At 44.9% G+C, this 19,859-nt stretch overlaps 1 protein-coding gene across 2 annotated transcripts in view; it reads left to right on the forward strand.

Annotated features, from left to right (window-relative positions):
* Nucleotides 1-920: 920 nt before the first annotated feature.
* LOC307206213 (ovostatin-like) overlaps nucleotides 921-19,859 on the forward strand; it is a 57,688-nt gene continuing 38,749 nt past the window's right edge. For both annotated transcript variants that reach the window (XM_079959133.1, XM_079959134.1), the window contains exons 1-8: nucleotides 921-1,177; nucleotides 4,942-5,125; nucleotides 7,958-8,114; nucleotides 9,896-9,948; nucleotides 10,068-10,088; nucleotides 12,203-12,371; nucleotides 14,568-14,652; nucleotides 15,486-15,603. In XM_079959133.1, coding sequence (XP_079815259.1) covers nucleotides 936-1,177; nucleotides 4,942-5,125; nucleotides 7,958-8,114; nucleotides 9,896-9,948; nucleotides 10,068-10,088; nucleotides 12,203-12,371; nucleotides 14,568-14,652; nucleotides 15,486-15,603 — 1,029 coding nt within the window. In that variant the 5' untranslated portion in view covers nucleotides 921-935. The remainder of the gene's footprint in view (nucleotides 1,178-4,941; nucleotides 5,126-7,957; nucleotides 8,115-9,895; nucleotides 9,949-10,067; nucleotides 10,089-12,202; nucleotides 12,372-14,567; nucleotides 14,653-15,485; nucleotides 15,604-19,859) is intronic.

The following is a 19,859-nucleotide window of genomic DNA, read 5'->3' on the forward strand; positions in this document are numbered from 1 at the left end:
AGCGGAGTCTGTAACCTGAAGCGTATGTAACCTGAAGTGTATGTAACCCGAAGTACCACTGTATTTTGTTCAACTGAAATACTTTCAATAAAAAATAAAAATGGAAAGCAAAACATGACTCTCAGCCCTGCAGTGGTATCCTGGGAAACAGGATCCTGGCCTGAGGCGTGAAACTCTGCTGACATTTTTGGCATCAATTAAAATCAGTTGTTTCCTGTCATGGAAATATGAACCTCAGGGGCACATGCTGCTCATTTCAGATGTGAGGTGAACATTTCAACCCCATAATTTTTCAGTAACTCAGAATAAAGGCAGAAGAATTATACAGAAACTCCTTTAAAAGGATATCACCTTCTGGATGTGTGTGTTTTTGTTTTTATATTGTACATTTGCAAGCTGGGCCTTTGTTATTTTTAACAAGGCCCAGAAATTTTAAGTGTGTCATAAATAAAAAATCACCACAACTGTGCACCTAACCAGGACAAAGGGCTTATCCTCTCAACCAAAGTCTGACTCAGATGAGTCTTGAGGGCATGTTGATGAAGATTTTGTGTCTTTGAGGTCATCATCACACAGTAACATCAGCTGCCCAGACTGGAATAGGCAATGCTGTCTGGGGGAAGAAAGTTGGTTAAAATGTAACAGAGCCTGTGGAATTCCTTTCTTTAGATCCCTGGAGGAATTATCTTCTACTTTGTGGAGTTTGGCCAGGACCTATTTATTCCGTGCTTTAATTACCCTCCAGCAAAATAAGCACACTGTGCTTTGAACAATTTGGCTCTTCTGCAATAACAGCCCTAGAACAAACGCTGGATTTAAGTGAGTGACGTACTGGGCTGCTGTTGACAAACCTTTTGGCAACGTGTGCAGACTGAATGTGACCTACCTGAGAGAGAAGTCAAGTATTTCAGCAATACAGGAATCTCCTGAAACCAATGCAAAGGGCAGCAGCAGCAGAACCGAGAGAGGAAGGAAATGTGTGGCAGTATGCAAATCTTGCTCCTCACATTTGCCACGGGACTTTAGAGGAAGAGGTGGAGCAAGTTCACCAAAGCAGTTTAAAAGGCACAGGACCTGGTCCTCACTTTCATCTTTCCCACACCAGAGCAGAGATGGGCTCCTGGATTTTTCTGGTGGCCCTCCTTGCTCCTTTAAGTATCGCAGCTCCTCCAGACCCGTAAGTAATCACGTCTGTGTATAGCATTTTCCTGCTTGGGAGTCAAAAGCCTGGTGGTGGCAATTGCAAAAAACTAACTCAGGTGGCATGTTGAATGCAGCCGTGGCAGATGTAATGTGGCAGCCCAGGAGGATACAGCCTCCTGACACCAGCATCTTTGCAGAATACCTGGGGAAGCATCAGTGGTGAGGTTGGGCTTGCACAGGTGCACAACCATAATTAATCTAGTGCTTCTGATGCTGTGTCAGCACCTTGCCAGCCCAATACCAACCAGGTAAGCTACAGAGATGGTGGCTTTGTTGTGCTCCTGAATCACACTGGCTCCTACTACAGTGGTACTTCAGGTTAAGTACTTAATTTGTTCTGGAAGTCCGTACTTAACCTGAAATTGTTCTTAACCTGAAGCACCACTTTATCTAATGGGGCTTCCTGCTGCTGTCGCGCTGCTGGAGCCCGATTTCTGCTGTCATCCTGAAGCAAAGTTCTTAACCTGAAGCACTATTTCTGGGTTAGTGGAGTCTGTAACCTGAAGCGTATGTAACCCGAGGTACCACTGTATACTGTAGTGCCTCAGAATAGCACCCATGAATCTGTCTTTCTGCTTATTATTATTATTATTATTATTATTATTATTATTATTATTATTATGGAGTGCCTAAGGGATGTAAGTTGTAAAGTAATCCTATTTTTAAAAAAGTCAACTACAGAGCTTGGTTTGAAGGAGTTGCTTTCACTGCTGCAAAGTGAATACTTCAGTCTCCACCCTGATTAACTAGGGCAGGAAGAGATTGGCAGCAAGAGACACAAAAGAGACAGCAGGGTGGCAACGAAACACTGGTGTTACCGGTTCACAACCCAACCCAATTTCTAGGGAATGAAGAGGGTGAGCAGCCACACAAAAAGACAATTGAAAGCAGGATAGAGAGAGGAATCATAGGACTGTAGAGTCAGAAGGGGCCTTGAGGGTCATCTAGTCCAACCCCTTGCAATGCAGAAATCTCAACTAAATCCATACATGACAAATGACCATCCAACCTCTGCTTGAAAACCTCCATAGAAGAGCAAAGGATCCTGTTTCTTTAGCAAACAAATCCAAAACGGGGCTATACTAATTCTAAAGTCTATTGTTGCCACAGACGCATGGCGTTCCCAGCCAGAGACTGGTATTGGGTTGAATTAGGCCATAACTGGGACGCGGGTGGCGCTGTGGGTTAAACCACAGAGCCTAGGACTTGCCAATCAGAAGGTCAGCAGTTCAAATCCCCGGGACAGGGTGAGCTCCCGTTGCTCGGTCCCTGCTCCTGCCAACCTAGCAGTTCGAAAGCACGTCAAAGTGCAAGTAGATAAATAGGTACCGCTCCGGCAGGAAGGTAAATGGCGTTTCCCTGTGCTGCTCTGGTTCGCCAGAAGTGGCTTAGTCATGCTGGCCACATGACCCGGAAGCTGTACGCTGGCTCCCTCGGCCAATAAAGCAAGATGAGCGCCACAACCCCAGAGTCGGTCACGACTGGACCTAAAGGTCAGGGGTCCCTTTACCTTTACCTTTACCTAGGCCACAACTTTACTGATGACAGGACAGACCAGGTTTGTCTAAGGCACTGGGCTTGCATCCAGCAGTTGTCACACTGCCCGATAGGAATCCATTGGGGTCGAGCCTCTGATTGGATGAGGTACCTTGGCCAATTGGTCTCTGTGTGGACTCCCAGACAGAGTCACCCCTCCTGGACCCCTTTTATGCGATACCCCCGCAACTAAGGATCCAGCCCAGTGCCTTATCCTCCCAAGTTATGACAGTTGCTATGAGGTAGGTGAAAATCTGCAAGCCGGCCAGTTTGCTTGCAGGAGAAAATTCCTCCTTGGCCCTGAATATGGTGACCGAGTAAACCACAGCAAGGTCCATATGCCAACTTGCCAGTTCCCCCACTGCCAGGGCCCTAACAGGGTGGCTGGGTGGGTGGAAAGTCTTGTGGCACACAGCAAAGAGGTCGTTCTGCACCTGGGCACCATTTTAAATACAAGAGGGGCAGGTAGGACCCGGGAACCTGCCCCAATTGGCCTTGAGGGTCAGGCCTGCCCAGAATGGAGGGCCCAGTGTGGTTGGAGGTGGCTGGCACCAGGTGACCACCCCATCCCCCAGATGCACCAGAAGATGGCGCACACATACCCCCGGACCACCCACAGCTGTGCTGTGCAGCAAACGCCACTCACCCAGAGCCCTAGGTGAACAAATACAGTGGTACCTTGGGTTAAGAACTTAATTCATTCCAGAGGTAGAGGTCCATTCTTAACCTGAAACTGTTCTTAACCTGAAGCACCACTTTAGCTAATGGGGTCTCCCACTGCTGCCACGCCACTGGAGCACAATTTCTGTTCTCATCCCGAAGCAAAGTTCTTAACCCGAGGTACTATTTCTGTGTTAGTGGAGTCTGTAACCTGAAGCATCTGTAACCTGAAGCGTCTGTAACCCGAGGTACCACTGTACTCTTAAGCAGGCTTACTCATAACCAGGTTTGCTCATGAGGGTCTCGTGGTGCTGGTAGAGCATCATTGTCCTGTGTGTGGGATTCAGTCAAATGCCAGTACATTCAAGTTACGCAGCTGAAGTTGGTTTGGCACTCTTGTGCAACAAACTCAAGAAAGCAAACATTGTGCAAAGAAGGAAGATGCACTGGAAAGTGGGGTGAGGTTAACAATTGCTTGATGCGTACAGTTCTCCGATCTGAAAACCTACTCCACCAAGTGTTATGGCGAGTCATTCAGGGGGGAATTCCACTTGGCACACGTTCCACGGTAACTTTGGCTAATAGTTTGCACAGAAAACGACTCTTCACTTATTGTCCTATCTCCCAAGTTCTACCTGGGGTGGGGTAAGGAATGGGTGTCATGCAGCCATGCTGCAGCACCCCTTTCCCACACAAATGCTTCCCCATACGTCCCCCCTCCCCTGTTCTATTTAGAAGGTCAAATAAATGTGTGTTCTCCCCCTTTCGGTCAATAACTTCTGTCTACAGTGAGAGTGATGGAAGTAGATGCCAAGTAAATACTCTGCCTTTCCGTCATGATTGCATAAAAGCTGGGGGGGGGGGTGAACTATGTGGATAAATGGTATGGACATGATTTTTTCCATTTCAAATTTACCAGTAAGGTCATATGCATACACACACAATTAAAGCAACAATGAGACAATACTAAATAAGGAAAAACAGAACACATTGTCCTGTTTGTTTAGTCGTTTAGTCGTGTCTGGCTCTTTGTGACCCCATGGACCAGAGCACGCCAGGCACTCCTGTCTTCCACTGCCTCCCGCAGCTTGGCCAGACTCATCCTGGTAGCTTCGCGAACACTGTCCAACCATTTCGTCCTCTGTCGTCCCCTTCTCCTTGTGCCCTCCATCTTTCCCAACATCAAGGTCTTTCCCAGGGAGTCTTCTCTTCTCATGAGGTGGCCAAAGTATTGGAGCCTCAGCTTCAGGATCTGCCCTTCCAGTGAGCACTCAGGGCTGATTTCCTTCAGAATGGAGAGGTTTGATCTTCTTGCAGTCCATGGGACTCTCAAGAGTCTCCAAATATTCCATTGCAAGGTATATTGTGTTGTAAAACAACGAGCTGTTTCCCTTGAGCCAATTTGACAGATTTGGCTTTCCTTAAAGATTTCTTTTTTTGCTTAGAATTTAGTCTCAATTCTCTGCATTGCTGGTTGCTTTCAAACTATGTCCCTTGATAGTGACTTGTTGCTGACAAGCTGTACCCTTCTCTTTATTGCAGGCAGTACATCCTGATCGTGCCTGCAGTAGTTCAGAGCAACACTACAAATGAGGCTTGCGTGCAACTCCTCAACCTCAATGAGACGGTCTCTGTGGATGTTGTGATGGAGTACAACGTGGACCGCTTTCCCCTTTGGGAAGGGACTGTGGACAAAAAACACTTTTCCCAATGCATCAATTTTACGGTAAAGAACTCTTCATTCTTTCTGGCATCATCCTGCATTGCCAAACATGAAGGGAAAGGCAGGGGGAGGGAGTAGCGTGTAAAAATGAAATAATAATCATATCTTATAACTGTTTTTCACCCCATTTGGGATGAAAGTTGCTGCATATGAAGGTCATTGTTAAGGGTGGGTGGCGCGATCTCTTCTGCTGCTTAATGCCCTCATATGTACATTTGTCCTAGTGGCAGAGACTAAGGCATGGGCATGGGCATAGCCAGAGGGGCAGCTGCCCCCAATCAATAAAAAGCAAAACAAATCTGAGGTTCTGCTCTCCTTAACAAAAGCCTGCCCCCGTTAACAAAAATCCCATGGCTACGCCCATGGGTAGGGCAAGATGTTTTGCAAGAAGTGAGTATGAGGAACTGAGGCAGGCAGAGGAATGAGAGATGACGTTCTAGGCAGTGCCATATTTATGTATAAGGTAAACAAGCTACAGCTTAGGGCCCCTCTCTCTTGCCCCCCCCCCCAAAATTAAAGGAAGAAAACCTGAATGTACTTTGATAAAATACATATTTTGTTATGTGCAATTGGCTTTAGATACCTGTTAGGTTCATACATTACCATATAACATATATTCAACACAAAAAACAGTGGCAATCTGTTGTTGACAAAGGACAGCTGGACATATAAAGGGCCCCATTACCTTCAGTAGCTTAGGGCCTCATCAAACCTAAATCCAGCCCTGGTTCTAGACTTAATAGAAGAAATAAAAACTGACAAATTGCTGGGTCTGGATGGCGTTCACTGAAGAGTTCTCAAAGAACTCAAATGTGAAAATGCTGATCTTCTAACAAAAATATGTACCTTGGCCCTCAGATCAGCCTCCATATCTGAGGACTGATAACACCTTTTATTTTTTAAGGGTTCTAGGGGTGATACTGGAGATTGCAGGCTGGTTAGATTACTGTCTGCCCTGGAAAAACTGGTGGAAAATATTGTGAAAGCTAAAATAATCAAAGATATAGAACAAGCCTTGTTAAAGCAGATCTAGCATGGCTTCTGCAAGGATAAGTCCCGTCTCCCTAACAGGAATTAAGAAGACAGGAGTTAGTTCTTTGTGAGAGTCAACAAGCAATATAGACTTTCAGAAAACTTTCAGAAAGGTTTCTCATCAAACACTCATGAGTAAGCTTAGCAGTCATAGAATAAGAAGAAAGGGCTTCTTGTGGATCAGAAATTGGTTAAGTTGCAGGAAGCAGAGAGTAGGAATAAATGGACAGTTCTCTGAAAGGAGAGTTGTAGAAAGTTTAGTTCTTCAAGAATCAGTATTCGGACCTTTGCTTTTTAACTTGTTTATGAACGATCTAGGGTTAGGAGTTCGCTGTGAAGTTTGCTGATGATACTAAAGTTTGCTGATGATACTGGCCACGTTTGCTGATGATACTAAATTGTTCAGGATTGTTAAAGCAAAAACAGATTGCGAAGAGATCCAAAAGGACCTTTACAATCTATGCTCATGAGGTCTGAACTAGCAGTGACTGATCAGGAATGAGACCTTTGGAGGTCATAAAAGATAGCTCATTGAAGATGTTGACCCAGTGTGTAGCAGCTGCGAAGAAGGCAAATTGCATGCTAAACCTCCCAAATGATGCCATTATACAACACTATGGTGCAACTGTATTTCAAATAGTGTGTACAGTTCTGGTTGCCTCACCTCAAAAAGGAGATTATAGTGTTGGAAAAGGTCCAGTATGCAGGGATGGAACAGCTCATCTTTGAGGAAACGTTGCAGCATTAGGGACTTTTTCGTTTAGAGAACAGGCAAGGAAGACGTGCCATGATAGAAGTGTGTAAAAATTAGTGTGGTATGGGAAAAGTGGGCAGTTTTTCTCCCTCTCTCATAACACTGGAACCATGTGGGTCTCTAAGGAAGCTGAATGTTGGAAGATTCCATACAGACAAAAGAAAGTATTTATTCATGTAGACCAGTGGTTCTCAACCTGTGGGTCCCCAGTTGTTGTTGGACTACAACTCCCATCATCCCTGAGCTCTGGCCTTGCTAGCTAGGGGTGATGGGAGCTGTAGTCCCAAAACATCTGGGGACCCACAGGTTGAGAAAGGCTGATGAAAGGTTGAGAGGTTGAGAAACCATCACAGGAGGCAGTTATGGCCACCGGCATAAAAGGTAAAGGGACCCCTGACCATTAGGTCTAGTCATGGCCGACTCTGGGGTTGCGGCGCTCATCTCACTTTATTGGCTGAGGGAGCCGGCATACAGCTTCCGGGTCATGTGGCCAGCATGACTAAGCTGCTTCTGGCGAACCAGAGGAGCACACGGAAACGCCGTTTACCTTCCTGCCAGAGCGGTATCTATTTATCTACTTGCACTTGACGTGCTTTCGAACTGCTAGGTTGGCAGGAGCAGGGACCGAGCAACAGGAGCTCACCCCATCGTGGGGATTCGAACCGCTGACCTTCTGATCGGCAAGTCCTAGGCTCTGTGGTTTAACCCACAGTGCCACCCGCATCCCTTTGGCCACCAGCATAGATGGCTTTAAAATCCAATTCAAAAGATTCACGGAGAATAATGCTGCCAGTAGCTACTAGCTGTGTTCGCTATGTTCTGCATCCACATTCCAGTTGCTGGAAACCACAGGAGCATGTTTGTGTCATGTTTGCAGAGTTCCCACAGGCATTTATTTGGAATAGGACTGTTAACAACTTTCAGAAACCCTAATACAAACAGGCCTATTAACGTGATGCAGAATCACTTCTTGCCAATTTCTAGAGTGAAAAGATAAACGGATCAGCTTTTATTAACTCTTCCCCTCTTGACTATTTTCTCACACACAGGTTCCTCCTGCCAATTCTAATCCACTAGCTTACATAGTTTTTTCAGCTAAAGGCGCCTTGATCAGCTTCCATGAAAGGAGGTCTGTGGCTGTTCGAAACATAAGTACACTTGTCTTTGTCCAGACAGATAAACCGGTCTACAAACCCGACCAGAAAGGTGAGTTCAGCATGCATTGTAAATCCCTGCAACTACATCTCAGGGATTTCCTTCACTGAGCCAACAAGTAGGGTTGCCACCTGTCCCTAGAAAAATGGAAACACCCCATTTTTGGACAAAAGTGTCCCCTGTCCCATTTGGACTTCCAACAGAACACCTTTGGCTGGCCCCAAATGGTGGTTGTGTCACCCCTTCCTTCCTTCCCTCTCACTGGGGCTCCCCCTCAGCCGCCGCACACTGGTCTAGCATGGTGTGGGTCTGCTGCTGCTTGGCCATCTCTACCACACCAACCTGACGTCTCTTCCGCCCTCCTCCTCCTCCAGCCTCAAGTTTCTTTTGACACCAACATAGGCAAAAGGCTGGAGCTACAGGTCAAGTCACCCATGGGAGCTGGCTGTCTGCCCCGGTCCCTGCCCATCTTACATGAATTGAGGGGAACAGTGGGGCCAGGGTGGTGATGGAGGTGGGAGGCCGAATGCGGGGAACCCCCTTCACAAAAGGGGGAATGGTTTGGTGTCATGTGTGGGTGTTTGTGTGCCCCCCAATTCCCATCCCGACCTGTCCTTTATTTTGCCTGACCAAAGGTGTCAATCCTACAGTCAGTTAAGTTGCAACAAGGCACAAGTCACCCTTCTGATTGGTATTTGGGGTTTGTACAGAGCAGATGCACATGTCTGCAAAATGCACAATCACAATTTCTAAAGCGTCTGCATTTGTTGTCCCATCCCCCCCACCCCGCCTTAGGTTCTAATACGGTTTAGCCATTTCCAACCTAGGGAGGAGGTGATGTTGCGGGCTTCACACCCCCACCACGCGTGCGGGGCTGGCTCTCAGCCTCCATGCGATTAGGGGAATCCTCAGCCGCGTCATCCCCTGGCCAACCAATCGGCTGGCTCCAGGGGTGTGGCCTGTGCTATTTAATGCAGGCGCGGCTGGGGATCCCCCTCTTTGCTGCTCAGCTGCTCCGGTTTCCCAGCCGCCTGCCCTTCAAGGTTTTCCTTCTGACCTTGCTATGGACCTCGGTTGGTCGCCTTTAAGGGGCCTGGTAGGAATTTTTCCCACTTGGCAAATTGGCACCAGCCACTTGGTTTTTCGCCTACCTCATAGCAAATCGTCACAACTTCCTTGGCATTAGCGGTTAGGCACTGGTATGGGTATTGTTATGTAGATGGAAGGGGGGGGGGAGAAGCGCCATCACCTCCCCCGCATATTGAAGGGTAGTCCCATAAAGGATTCCGGAGGCATGGCCCTGTCAGAAGCCTATGGAGGTGAGGGCCTAAGGCACGCTCCCGAGCGGTGAGCCCTGGGGGAGTGCCTAGTTGCTGTGCATCAGCAGGACTCCCCCTGCTGGTGTTAACCCTTCATGCAAACAGGCTGAAGCCGGATAGTTGGTTAGGACCAATGCCTAAGCCAATACCGCTCATCACCTGCAACCAATAAAGTTGTGGCCAATTTTAGCCCATTAACCAAATATAACAGTGTTGTATGTCTTTATTCCTCCTGGGGGGGGACGGGAACTTGCCAGGCAAATGATAGCATACACATAATATTAAACAAGATGGCTTTATGAGCTCAGTTGACAATTCTACATTTACTTTTGAGACTGGCAGATCCTGGATACTTTCAACTTAGTTAATTACCAAATAAAGTTCCACTAATCACTAGAATGTTACATCGCTCATGGATGTAAACGTGAGCGAAAAGTCTGTAGAAATATGATTTTGAACCAACCGTATTTTTAAAAAGAGTAAATGGTTTTATTTCCTCTCCCCTCTTTTTAGTGATGTTTAGAGTTGTTTCTATGGATAAAGATTTCAAGCCAGTGAACGAAATGGTGAGTGTAACTGGAACTCAAAAGGTTTCCCAGGAACTCTGATGTTTTAAAAATAAGAAATCATTCTCTTGCCCTTCAAATGCAATGTTGACCTTTTTCTTTCTTTCTTTCTTTTCCAGTATCCTGCAATCTACATCCAAGTAAGAGCTACACCAAGCTATTTAAAGCTTTTTGCCTGCTTCCTTGATTCAAAGAACTGGCCTCTCAATTGCAGCAAATCCTAAGCACCAGGGCTTTATACTTACTGGCTAATGGGCAATAATGCTGAGCATGAAACGTAACATAAAACATGTTTCTAGAGTTACCGTGTTTTTTTTGCTCTATAGGACGCACTTTTCCCCCTCCAAAAATTACGGGGAAATGTGTGTGCGTCCTATGGAGCGAATGCAGGCTCCTTGGCTTCAGCGATAGCAACACGAAGCCTCTGGAGCTCAAATGGAGTGCTCCCTCCACGCTCCAGAGGCTTCGCGTTTCTTTCGCTGAAGCCTTCGGAGCGCAGCACGAGTTGCCGCTGTGTTCTGGAGGTTTCAGGTTCCTTTTGCTGAAGCCAGGAGAGTCTTGCTCTCCCAGCTTCAGCAAAAGGAACCCGAAGCCTGCGGAGCGCAGCGGGAACTCCTACCGCACTCCTGAGGCTTCGGGTTGCCTTCACTGAAGCCTAGAGAGTGAGAGGGGTCAGTGCGCAGCGACCCCCCTCATTCTCCAGGCTTCCAAGGTAGCCGCCTGAAGCCTCCAGAGCGCGGCAGGAACTCCCGCTGCACTCCGGAGGCTTCGGGTGAACGCACCTTGAACGCACAGAACGCACCTTGTTTTAGAGAGGGGAACAAGAGAAAAAGAATTCTCCCCCTCTCTGTGCAGTGCCCCTTCAGCGAAGTGGCAGGAGAAATGGAAGGGGCTCCGTTTCTCCTGCCGCTTCACTGAAGGGGCGCTGAGCAGAGAGGGGAGAATTTTTTTCTCTGGTTCTCCCCCTCTAAAACAAGGTGCGTCCTATGGTTGGGTGTGTCCTATAGAGTGAAAAATACGGTAAGTGGACTGACTCAACCTAAGCTCACTCCTTTTGCCTTTTCTTTTCTTTTCTTTATTTTTTTGAGGGCCCTTGTAGATATTTTTGTGTTCAGGAAACTAATACTTCTGCAGAGGAATGATGGCCCCAGAGTGAATTTCCTTAGGTGGAACTGGGGGTGGGTTACTCTTAATTCTGGTTCATGTCACTTTCACATGTATTCAGAATTCCTATTCATGTCGCCTTTGCATTTTTTATTTTTCACTGAACAGTAATAGTCACCCCAGGTGGCTAGAAATGCCAGCACATATGACATTCTGCCTTTAAACAAACAAACCAAAAAGCCCCATGGTTCTTCTGGATAGTTAATTTGATCTATCTATTATGTAATTCACACTGACAATGCCAAGGGTACCTTTTCCCCACGTCTGAGGTGCATAAAGGCCAAACTAATCTTTACTAATCTATTGCTCTTTGTTCAGAATATACAGCTTCTATCCCTTTAAGGACAGGTTGTCCTATATCCATCATCTCCAAATTTTTCTTCATAAAACGCCAAGAGATGTTATCAAATGCTTTTTCTGCATCAATAAATATTAATGCAGCTTGCTTATCATTCCTGGTCTTGATATATTCTATTATATCAAGTATATTTCTCACATTATCTTTCATCTGTTGACCAGGAGGAAGCCCACTTGATCTTTGTGTATCTCCTCCATTAAAATTTCCTTCAACCTGTCCGCTAGAATACTGGCAAATAGTTTGTAATCATTATTTAGCAACGATATTGGTCTGTAATTTTTAACTTGTAATAAATCTGTATCTTGTTTTGGAATTAAAGTAATATATGCCTCCTTTCATGTCAACAGAATCTCTCCTTTCATCAAAATATTATTCATAACAACTCTTAAATTAAAGTATATTGAGCATATCCTTTGCAAAAATGGCCTTTATGCAGGCTATATATATATTCCAGGAAATGATGACTGGCTTGCTGAAAACCTTAAGCAACTTTTTATGGTATAGGCAGTTTGGTGCTCTGTCCGGCCTTGCAGTCCTTTATGATCTTTCACTGAAGATATCCAATGCTGATGGATTGCTAGCAAGGCATTCCAGTTGACAATGACTAAATGTTGATAAGGCATAGAGATTCATAAACTGAATCTCACTGACCCAACTCCATTAAAGCTGGTCTCATAGATTGAAGAAAATATTGTAGAAAATGGCATGGTTTATCTCTTGCTGCTTCCCCAGGATCCTCAAGGAAATCGGATTGCTCAGTGGCTGAATCAAACACCTTCCTTTGGCATCCTCCAATTAGAACTCGTAATAACTCAAGGAGCATTGTTGGGATCCTACCAAATCGTTGTTGAGAATCCACCAAACTATAATACCTATCACTGGTTCACTATGGAAGAATATGGTGAGTACCACTGTGAAGCTTATCTGCTTTAGAAATCTGATTTGGTATTAGTGACAGCATTTTGTCGCATGGATAAAATAACCTCCCCAAAACTTTCTATAGCTACTTTTTCATAGAACCTAAGTCTGTGAGCATCTGATTTTTGAAGTTTGGCAGAGAAAATGGAAACATGTATACGAAAAAATGAGCAGCGTGTTTAGGTGATATGACTGGACCCCTAACAAGTTTCAGATGCGTCTATAAATGATAGGAGGAAGCCACTGACCAGTAGACCAACTGCAAGGTCACTAGCAGCCTATTATATGGCTGTGCGTGAAATTTCTCCTGCCATCCCATAAGCAGATGAAAAAAGGAATAGCTCTGATCCCTCCATACCTTCATATAATACATTTCTGTTCCAAAACCATGATTCCAAAATCATCAATCTTGTTTGTTTGTTTTTCATCATAATCTATTGGGTTTTTTAATGTTGGTCAAGTATAAGCGACATGAGGACTACCCTAATAGAGGCCCAAGAAAGGATTCATGCACCCCGCCTAGCACTTTATCGCTGCCCTCTGTTACTATATGCGGATGACACAGTCATTCTTTCTTTTTCTAGAGTAGGTCTCAGGAGGGCCTTAAAAATTTTTGGATCATATTGTAACGCAAATTCCCTTACAATTAATTATGGAAAATCTAAGATCCTGATTTTCTCAAAGAGCCGGAAACTCCATAATTGGAGAATCGATGGGAGAGCCATCGAACAAGTCTATAGATTCCAATATTTGGGAGTTTGGTTACAACATAACCTTAGATGGAAGGCCCATGTAGCCTATGTTACAAATAGAGCCAAAGCTATCTCCTTGGCGATCTTGCGATTCTTCTTCACCGATGGGGCCCTTCATATCCCATCGGCGTTGAAAGTCTTCAAGGCCAAGGTGATCCCGACAATTGCTTATGCCATCTCAATTTGGGGGATTTTTATCAACCTATCTCACCTGGAGGTTATTCAAAATCAGTTTTTAAGAGGGATATTGAAACTGCCCAACTGTGTAAGTAATACAGCGCTACGCATGGAACTTAATACTGTATCCCTGGAAAATGTTCTGTGGAAGCACATACTTTGTCACCGGTTATCTCTATGGCACAATCTCCCAAACTTGTACTTGATACAATATATGTGGAGAGATGATTTCCAGAGCCCATGGGTAAAAAATTTACAGCTGAAAATTATGGCAATGGGAATCTCCCCATCCAAATTACTAGAGCAGGACATAGTCCCAGCTAAAAGAACAGTAACCTGTAAACTAGAGGAGATGGACTTGCAGCAGAAAAGGTCTTGGGCAATGGTACCTGCTCACCTCTAAATCTTGGTTTATTACCCCTCTTAAGGCTCCCAAACTATTTGAATTCCTTAACTTCTTCAGCTCATAGATATGCCTTTGTAAAGGCAAGATTCAACACCTTCCCATCGAACGTGCTGAGAAATAGATTCTCCAATGGACAGATATCGCTCTTATGTGATTGTAATTGTGGGGCACCGGAATCGTTGCATCACATAATTCTTGACTGTGCTTTTCACTTACCGGCCAGGAGCAAGTTTCTTGCTCAATATCTAAAGGGAATTGCCGATGATACGATTGAAGCCAAACTGAGATATCTACTAATTGATGATGACCCCCTAAGATCACTCACAGTTGCCAGATTCTTGATCAGCGTCCTATCCCTAAAGAAGAGAAACGGACTCCTGTGTGGCTCGGATAATCCCTTTAAACCATGATCTATGTTTTAGGATGTAATTAGGTGATATCACCATTGATATCCTTGATTAATTTATGAGCAGAGGGCGATGTTTAGGTTACAAATTTATTGTAATGTATGATGGTGGTCTTTGTTTTAGTTTTGCTTTGGTTCCTGTTTGTCTTTTGTAAGTTTTGGCGGTTTTAAATTTGGAGGTTTAAGTATATTATGTTGGTATGGGAAACTGTCGTGTGACGGGCCAATGGCCGTAATAAAGATCAATCCAATCCAATGTTGGTCAAGATACACTTTTAAGTCATTTGTATCCTTGTTTATTTTTGCCCTCCTAATAATTCCTCCTCATGTCTAAGCAGTTGTCTCAAAGAGACCACCTTCCTCGTTATGCCATATATCCAATCGATTACTTGGTCTGACTAGACTTTCTTAATCACATTTGTTATATATTTTTTTCAGTGTTGCCAAAGATCAAGATGGACATCAAAACACCAGACAGGATCTCTGCTTTCGATGAAGAATTCCAAGTATACGTCAGTGCTCAGTAAGTTTATGAAGTAGAGCAAGTATATGTGGAAATTTGCATTTCAGCATCTTGAAATTTGGAGGGGGAAAGGATACTATTTTGTCCCACAATCCCAATGGAAACAGGTAGTTGGAACTGAGACTGAGCTGTATCAACTTGTCCAGGGCTGATCCTGATTTCTGCCTTGACTGGAGTCTAAGGGGAACTTTGGGCGCTGGCTAGGGAAGAAGCATTTTCAAAGTGGGGATCAGGATTCTGTTATATTCCACCTTGCTCTGAAAGGTACCACATACTGGCCACAACAGAGACTTTGGGCTCATCCAGGCTTACTTTTGCCCTGCAGCTTCCCCCAAGAAAATCCAATATTTACTGCTGATGGGTTTTGCCTGGGTTGACATTTGCTGTGAATTATCGCTCAAGAGTGGGGTTTCCTGGGGAAAGCACTGGGGCAAGGATAAAACCGCTCGGACTCTTGCCTAGAAAGTACGAGACAAGCGGAAAACCACTCAGGACAAGACAAGCGCATGTCTGGATGAGCCCTTGGAGAATGTGAGGTAATCTCCACCTCAGCACTGGGATGTTTCTGGGCAATACTAGGTCCCCACCCCCCATTCACACACACACAAACTACACATGTTTTTCAAAGCAAAGAAGCCATATTTGCAAATGTCTGGAATGCATTGTGGAATTCAGAGTCTTGCTGGCGTGAAATCCAGTTATTCCAAATGGCTCCCTGTCAAATTTAGGCTTGCCTGAAGTCAGTCACTTAACCTGTGACTAGACTGAGACTTGCAGCGTGATCTGAATTGTTCTTTCTCTCAACTGATTTAATTTATGTTTTGTCCTGTTAGTTATACATTTGGCCAACCTGTTCAAGGGACAGTCCAGATCAGAGTGTGCAGACATCGCTATTACGATCCAAGATGTAATCGAGATTCCAGTGGGATTTGTGAAACTGTTAGTGCTCAGGTAACAGGAAAATCGGTCCTCTGGGCCACTGTAGAATGTTTTCAGGCAAAAACTCAAAGCAGGCTGCTTTTGACATTTTATCAGGGTATATTTGGAGACACTTAGAAAGAACTGAATGTTTTCTCCTACTTTATTCTACTTACTTACTTATCAAACCTTTATTAGGCATTATGCAGGTAAAACCATAAAAGGAAAATAACATATAAAAGCCTTGAGATATATATAAAAAGGCAGGAGTTGGCTACATACAAACATAAATATATACATATAGAATCAGTGGTTTTCCTTGTTAACCTGCTCCTTGGAGGACTGCTGCCAAAAACTCGGCTACCCCCGCCGTTACCCTTTGGTCAGCGTCGGATAGGTAGAGTCCCACACATTCAGCTTGCTGGGGTTCCAGACCACCCGAAAGGGGGGACAGCACGCGTTGACGGAGCGTACTGTACAATGGGCAATGAAAGAGGATATGCTCTACAGTGTCCGGGACATTCATAGAACATCTGCAGAATCTCTTGCTTCTGGGAATGTTTTGATATCTTCCCCAGACAAATGCTGAGGGAAAAACATTCAAACGGGCCAGCATAAAAGCCCTACGTTGGGCTGGGATTATTAATTTAGAGACGTAATTGGCTCTGCAATCTAAGATATTTAAATCGTAGAATCTGGGGGAGCAAATTTTGTTTACAGCTGCCATAATATTTTGTCTCTCGACATCCTTTAGTCTAGTTAGGATATTATGGAGAATATATTGCTCATTAGAATTGTACAGGAGCTCCAGCTCGATGCCTAAAGATTCAATTTTTTTTTCAAGGTGCTGATACCATCTTGATTTATAAGGGTCTTTGAGCAAATCAGCGAGCAGACTTGATGGAGGGCAGCGAAAATGGCAGCGTAACCAATACTTTATTGAGGTGGACCATGCCCAGTATTCCATTGTGTGTATGCCTATTTCTGCACACATTGTTTCATATTTGATCATAAGAGGGAGTCCAAGAATACGTCTCAAAAAGCTGGAGTGAATCTTTTTTATATCACTGTTATATGCTTGGACCCATAGCGGGATACCATAGAATATCTGGGATTGCACTTTTGCTTGAAATATCTGATTGGCCGCAGGAATAAATTGATTACCTTTCTGATAATAAAAACGGGCAACTGCTGATGAGATGCACTTTGCCTGTTTTATGGCATTTGTGCGATGGGTTGCCCACCCTAAGTTGCTCTGGAATAAGATTCCCAGATATCTATGGATTTTCACTTGTTGGATTTCTTGCCCTCTTATTTTCCATTTCTCTAATTTCCAACCATTCGAGAAGACCAAAATTTTTGTCTTCTCATAATTTATAGAGAGTTTGTTACATTCGCAGTAAAGGATCAGTGAAGATATAAGACGTTTCAGACCCAAGCTCGTTAGTGATAGTAAGACAGCATCGTCTGCGTATAATAAGAGAGGAACTGGTTTCTGATTGAGTTTAGGGGCATGTGATTCTATTTTTTGAAGGTAATCTGGCAAGTCTGATAAAAATAAATTAAATAGAAAGGGGGCAAGAATACACCCTTGTTTTACCCCTTTCGAGTTTGGGATGTCTGAGGAGAGGTGACCTTTGGTGTTAAGTTTGACTTGACAGGTATTGGAAGAATGTAGATTTTGCATTAGAATCAATAAGCGCTGATCAATTTTTAATTCTGTGAGTTTCCTCCACAACTTTGGGCGGTCAATTGAGTCGAATGCACCACGAAAATCTACAAAAGCAGCGTATATCTTAGATTGCCTTTGGGATCTGTATTTTTCAACCAGATGCATAAGTGTAAGACAGTGGTCTAGAGTAGAGCAACCTTTGGAGAAACCTATTTGTTCTTTCCCTGGTAAATTTAGATTTTTCATCCAGGTAAGAAGTTTAGATAAGAGGTGCTTAGCGTAGATTTTCCCTATCACTGATAGTAGGCTTATCGGTCTATAATTCCTTGGTTCTTTTGGGTCGCCATTTTTAAAGATTGGAATAATTATTGATCTTAACCATATCTCAGGTATGGTCCCATATTTATCTATAAGAGTAAACAATTGAGCTGTGGTTGCATGTTTGGGGCTGTATGGTTCATCAGAAATGCTACTCCTCACCTGCTTCAAACTTGTGTAGTGTTGTTACTGACTTTTTTGTGGGAGTGTTATTTAAGCACAGAGACGGTATCAGAAAGTGTGTAGTTCCTCATGCTTCCCTGAGTGTGTTGGCCGAATGAAGCCCACAGTGCCACAGGACTGAACTGTTAGTTGTTTAGCCCAAGTAGACTCATCATGGAATACCAGTCTTTTCATACAGCTTGATGGCCAGCTTCAGGGTGTGCAAAAGTGGGATTCACTAGCAAACTTTAGGCCTATCATTTGATGAGAGTCGCAGCCAGGGCCAGCCTGCTTATGAGGTGGACCGAGGAAGCCGCCTCAGGCAGCAGAATCCCAAGGGGTGGCACACCTATGGGAGCTACAGCCAGAGAAGCAAGGAGAAGAGGTGCTGGCTTCTGGTGAGATCTCACAAGTTCTTGCTGCTATTGCTACTTCTCCTATGGCAAGGGGTGTCTGTCTGCCTGCCTGCCTGCCGCCACAGCCGCAACAGCTGAAGACGCAATGAGAAGCGGTTGCAGCTTCCTGGTTCTGGTGAGATCTTGTGGAGCTCCTGCAAGATTTCACTATGTGCTGGACCCAGGGGTTAACCCGAGCAATGTGGCCCAGGTCTGGTCCCAAATCCAAGGATTCTGCGAGGAGTCAGTCCGACAGGGCCAAGGCAGGACACAAGGCAGGAAAAAAGACTAGGTCAGGCACAGGGTCTCAGGCAAGTTCTAGCAAACAGCAATGTTGCTCCCGCAACCTGGGGTGGGGTCCGAAAGCCTTTTATCTTTGTCAGGATAACAGCTGGTCCTGATCCCCGGTGACTCACCTCCCTGTCTCGCTCAAAGGTGAGCACTCCTCCTGCAAGTACTCAGGTCTCTCCTTCTCTCAGACCTCAGTCTCTGCAGCTCAGGAGATGTCGGTGGGTTATTAGACCCAGGAGCCACCTCAGCCTCTCCTGACCCAACTGGTAGTGGAGCAGCTGTAAGTGATGGCCCAGCTGAAGGCAATGAGGTCATCCCCGCATCTGGAGCCAGGGCAGGCTCAGCCCTTGACTCGGCCCAGCTGGTGTTGGTTGCAGGGGAACCTGTGTAGACTGGGGCTCTTCAGAATCAGGCCCCAGACTTGGTTCAGATGCTGCCTGAGGCAAAGGATCTGGTACAGACTGAGACTCCACTGGTTCCAAGCCCGAGTCTGATTCCAGGCCATCACACACTAGAAGCCAGAAGCTACAGCCACACAACCCAGTGAGGTGCAGGCAGCGTGGTGACAGCACTTCCCTGTTTCACTTAGGCAGCAAAATGGGTCAGGCTGCCTCCATTTTCTGCATGTTACAATTTGCCCTTGTCTGACTATAGATATATTTTGTTTTGGTACTACTTTAAAAAGCTGGTTCAGTAGTGTGCTTGTCCTGATAAAGTTTGAAGAAAATGTTCAACCCTATATTGTGTACATTCAGGCTGCAGTCCTATAACTTGCTTATCTTGGAGCAAGTATTGTTGATTTGAGTAGGGCTTACTTTGTCCAATGAAAATAGGGACATCTTATGGAAAAGCAGGACATTCCAGGATCAAATCTTCTGTAAATCTGGGACAGTTCCTGGAAAATAAGGACACTGGTGCAAGCGTTGCAGCTGACTGAACAGAACAATTCCTCTCTCCTCCCCTTCCCTGCTGCCCTGTTCTGTGGGTTGACCCAATTCTCCCAATTACGGAAAGGGAAGAGCTGGGGGAAGCCTCGTTGTGCAAGTAGCAATCTGCTGACATGGGTCATTAGGAGACTCCCGTCCCAAGGACTTAGAGTGAATCATCCCAAGAAACAAAGGGTTTCAGTATGCTCATGACTTATCCTATCTTTCCCTTTGAAACAGCCACTTATGCCCTCTGACAGAGGTGGGCGATATATAAGCCTGTAAGCCTGATTCTTATAGATAAAGCCAAGGAATAATTTTCCTGGGCCATGTAAAGAACAGTCAGTACTGTTTACACTAAATAATTTGGGATCCATTGTAACTGGAGGAAGGGACTTTCCCAACACTGAAAAGCAATTTGTTTCTTTACAGGTGATCATTCTTTCTCAATTGCTGTGCAACTTACCATACATTAGTCCCCAATTTGATCTTGTTTATGTTTGGGCTTGGTTCAGAAATGTATCG

This window comes from Podarcis cretensis, assembly GCF_951804945.1.
Source record: "Podarcis cretensis genome assembly, chromosome: 17".
Lineage (NCBI taxonomy): Eukaryota > Metazoa > Chordata > Lepidosauria > Squamata > Lacertidae > Podarcis > Podarcis cretensis.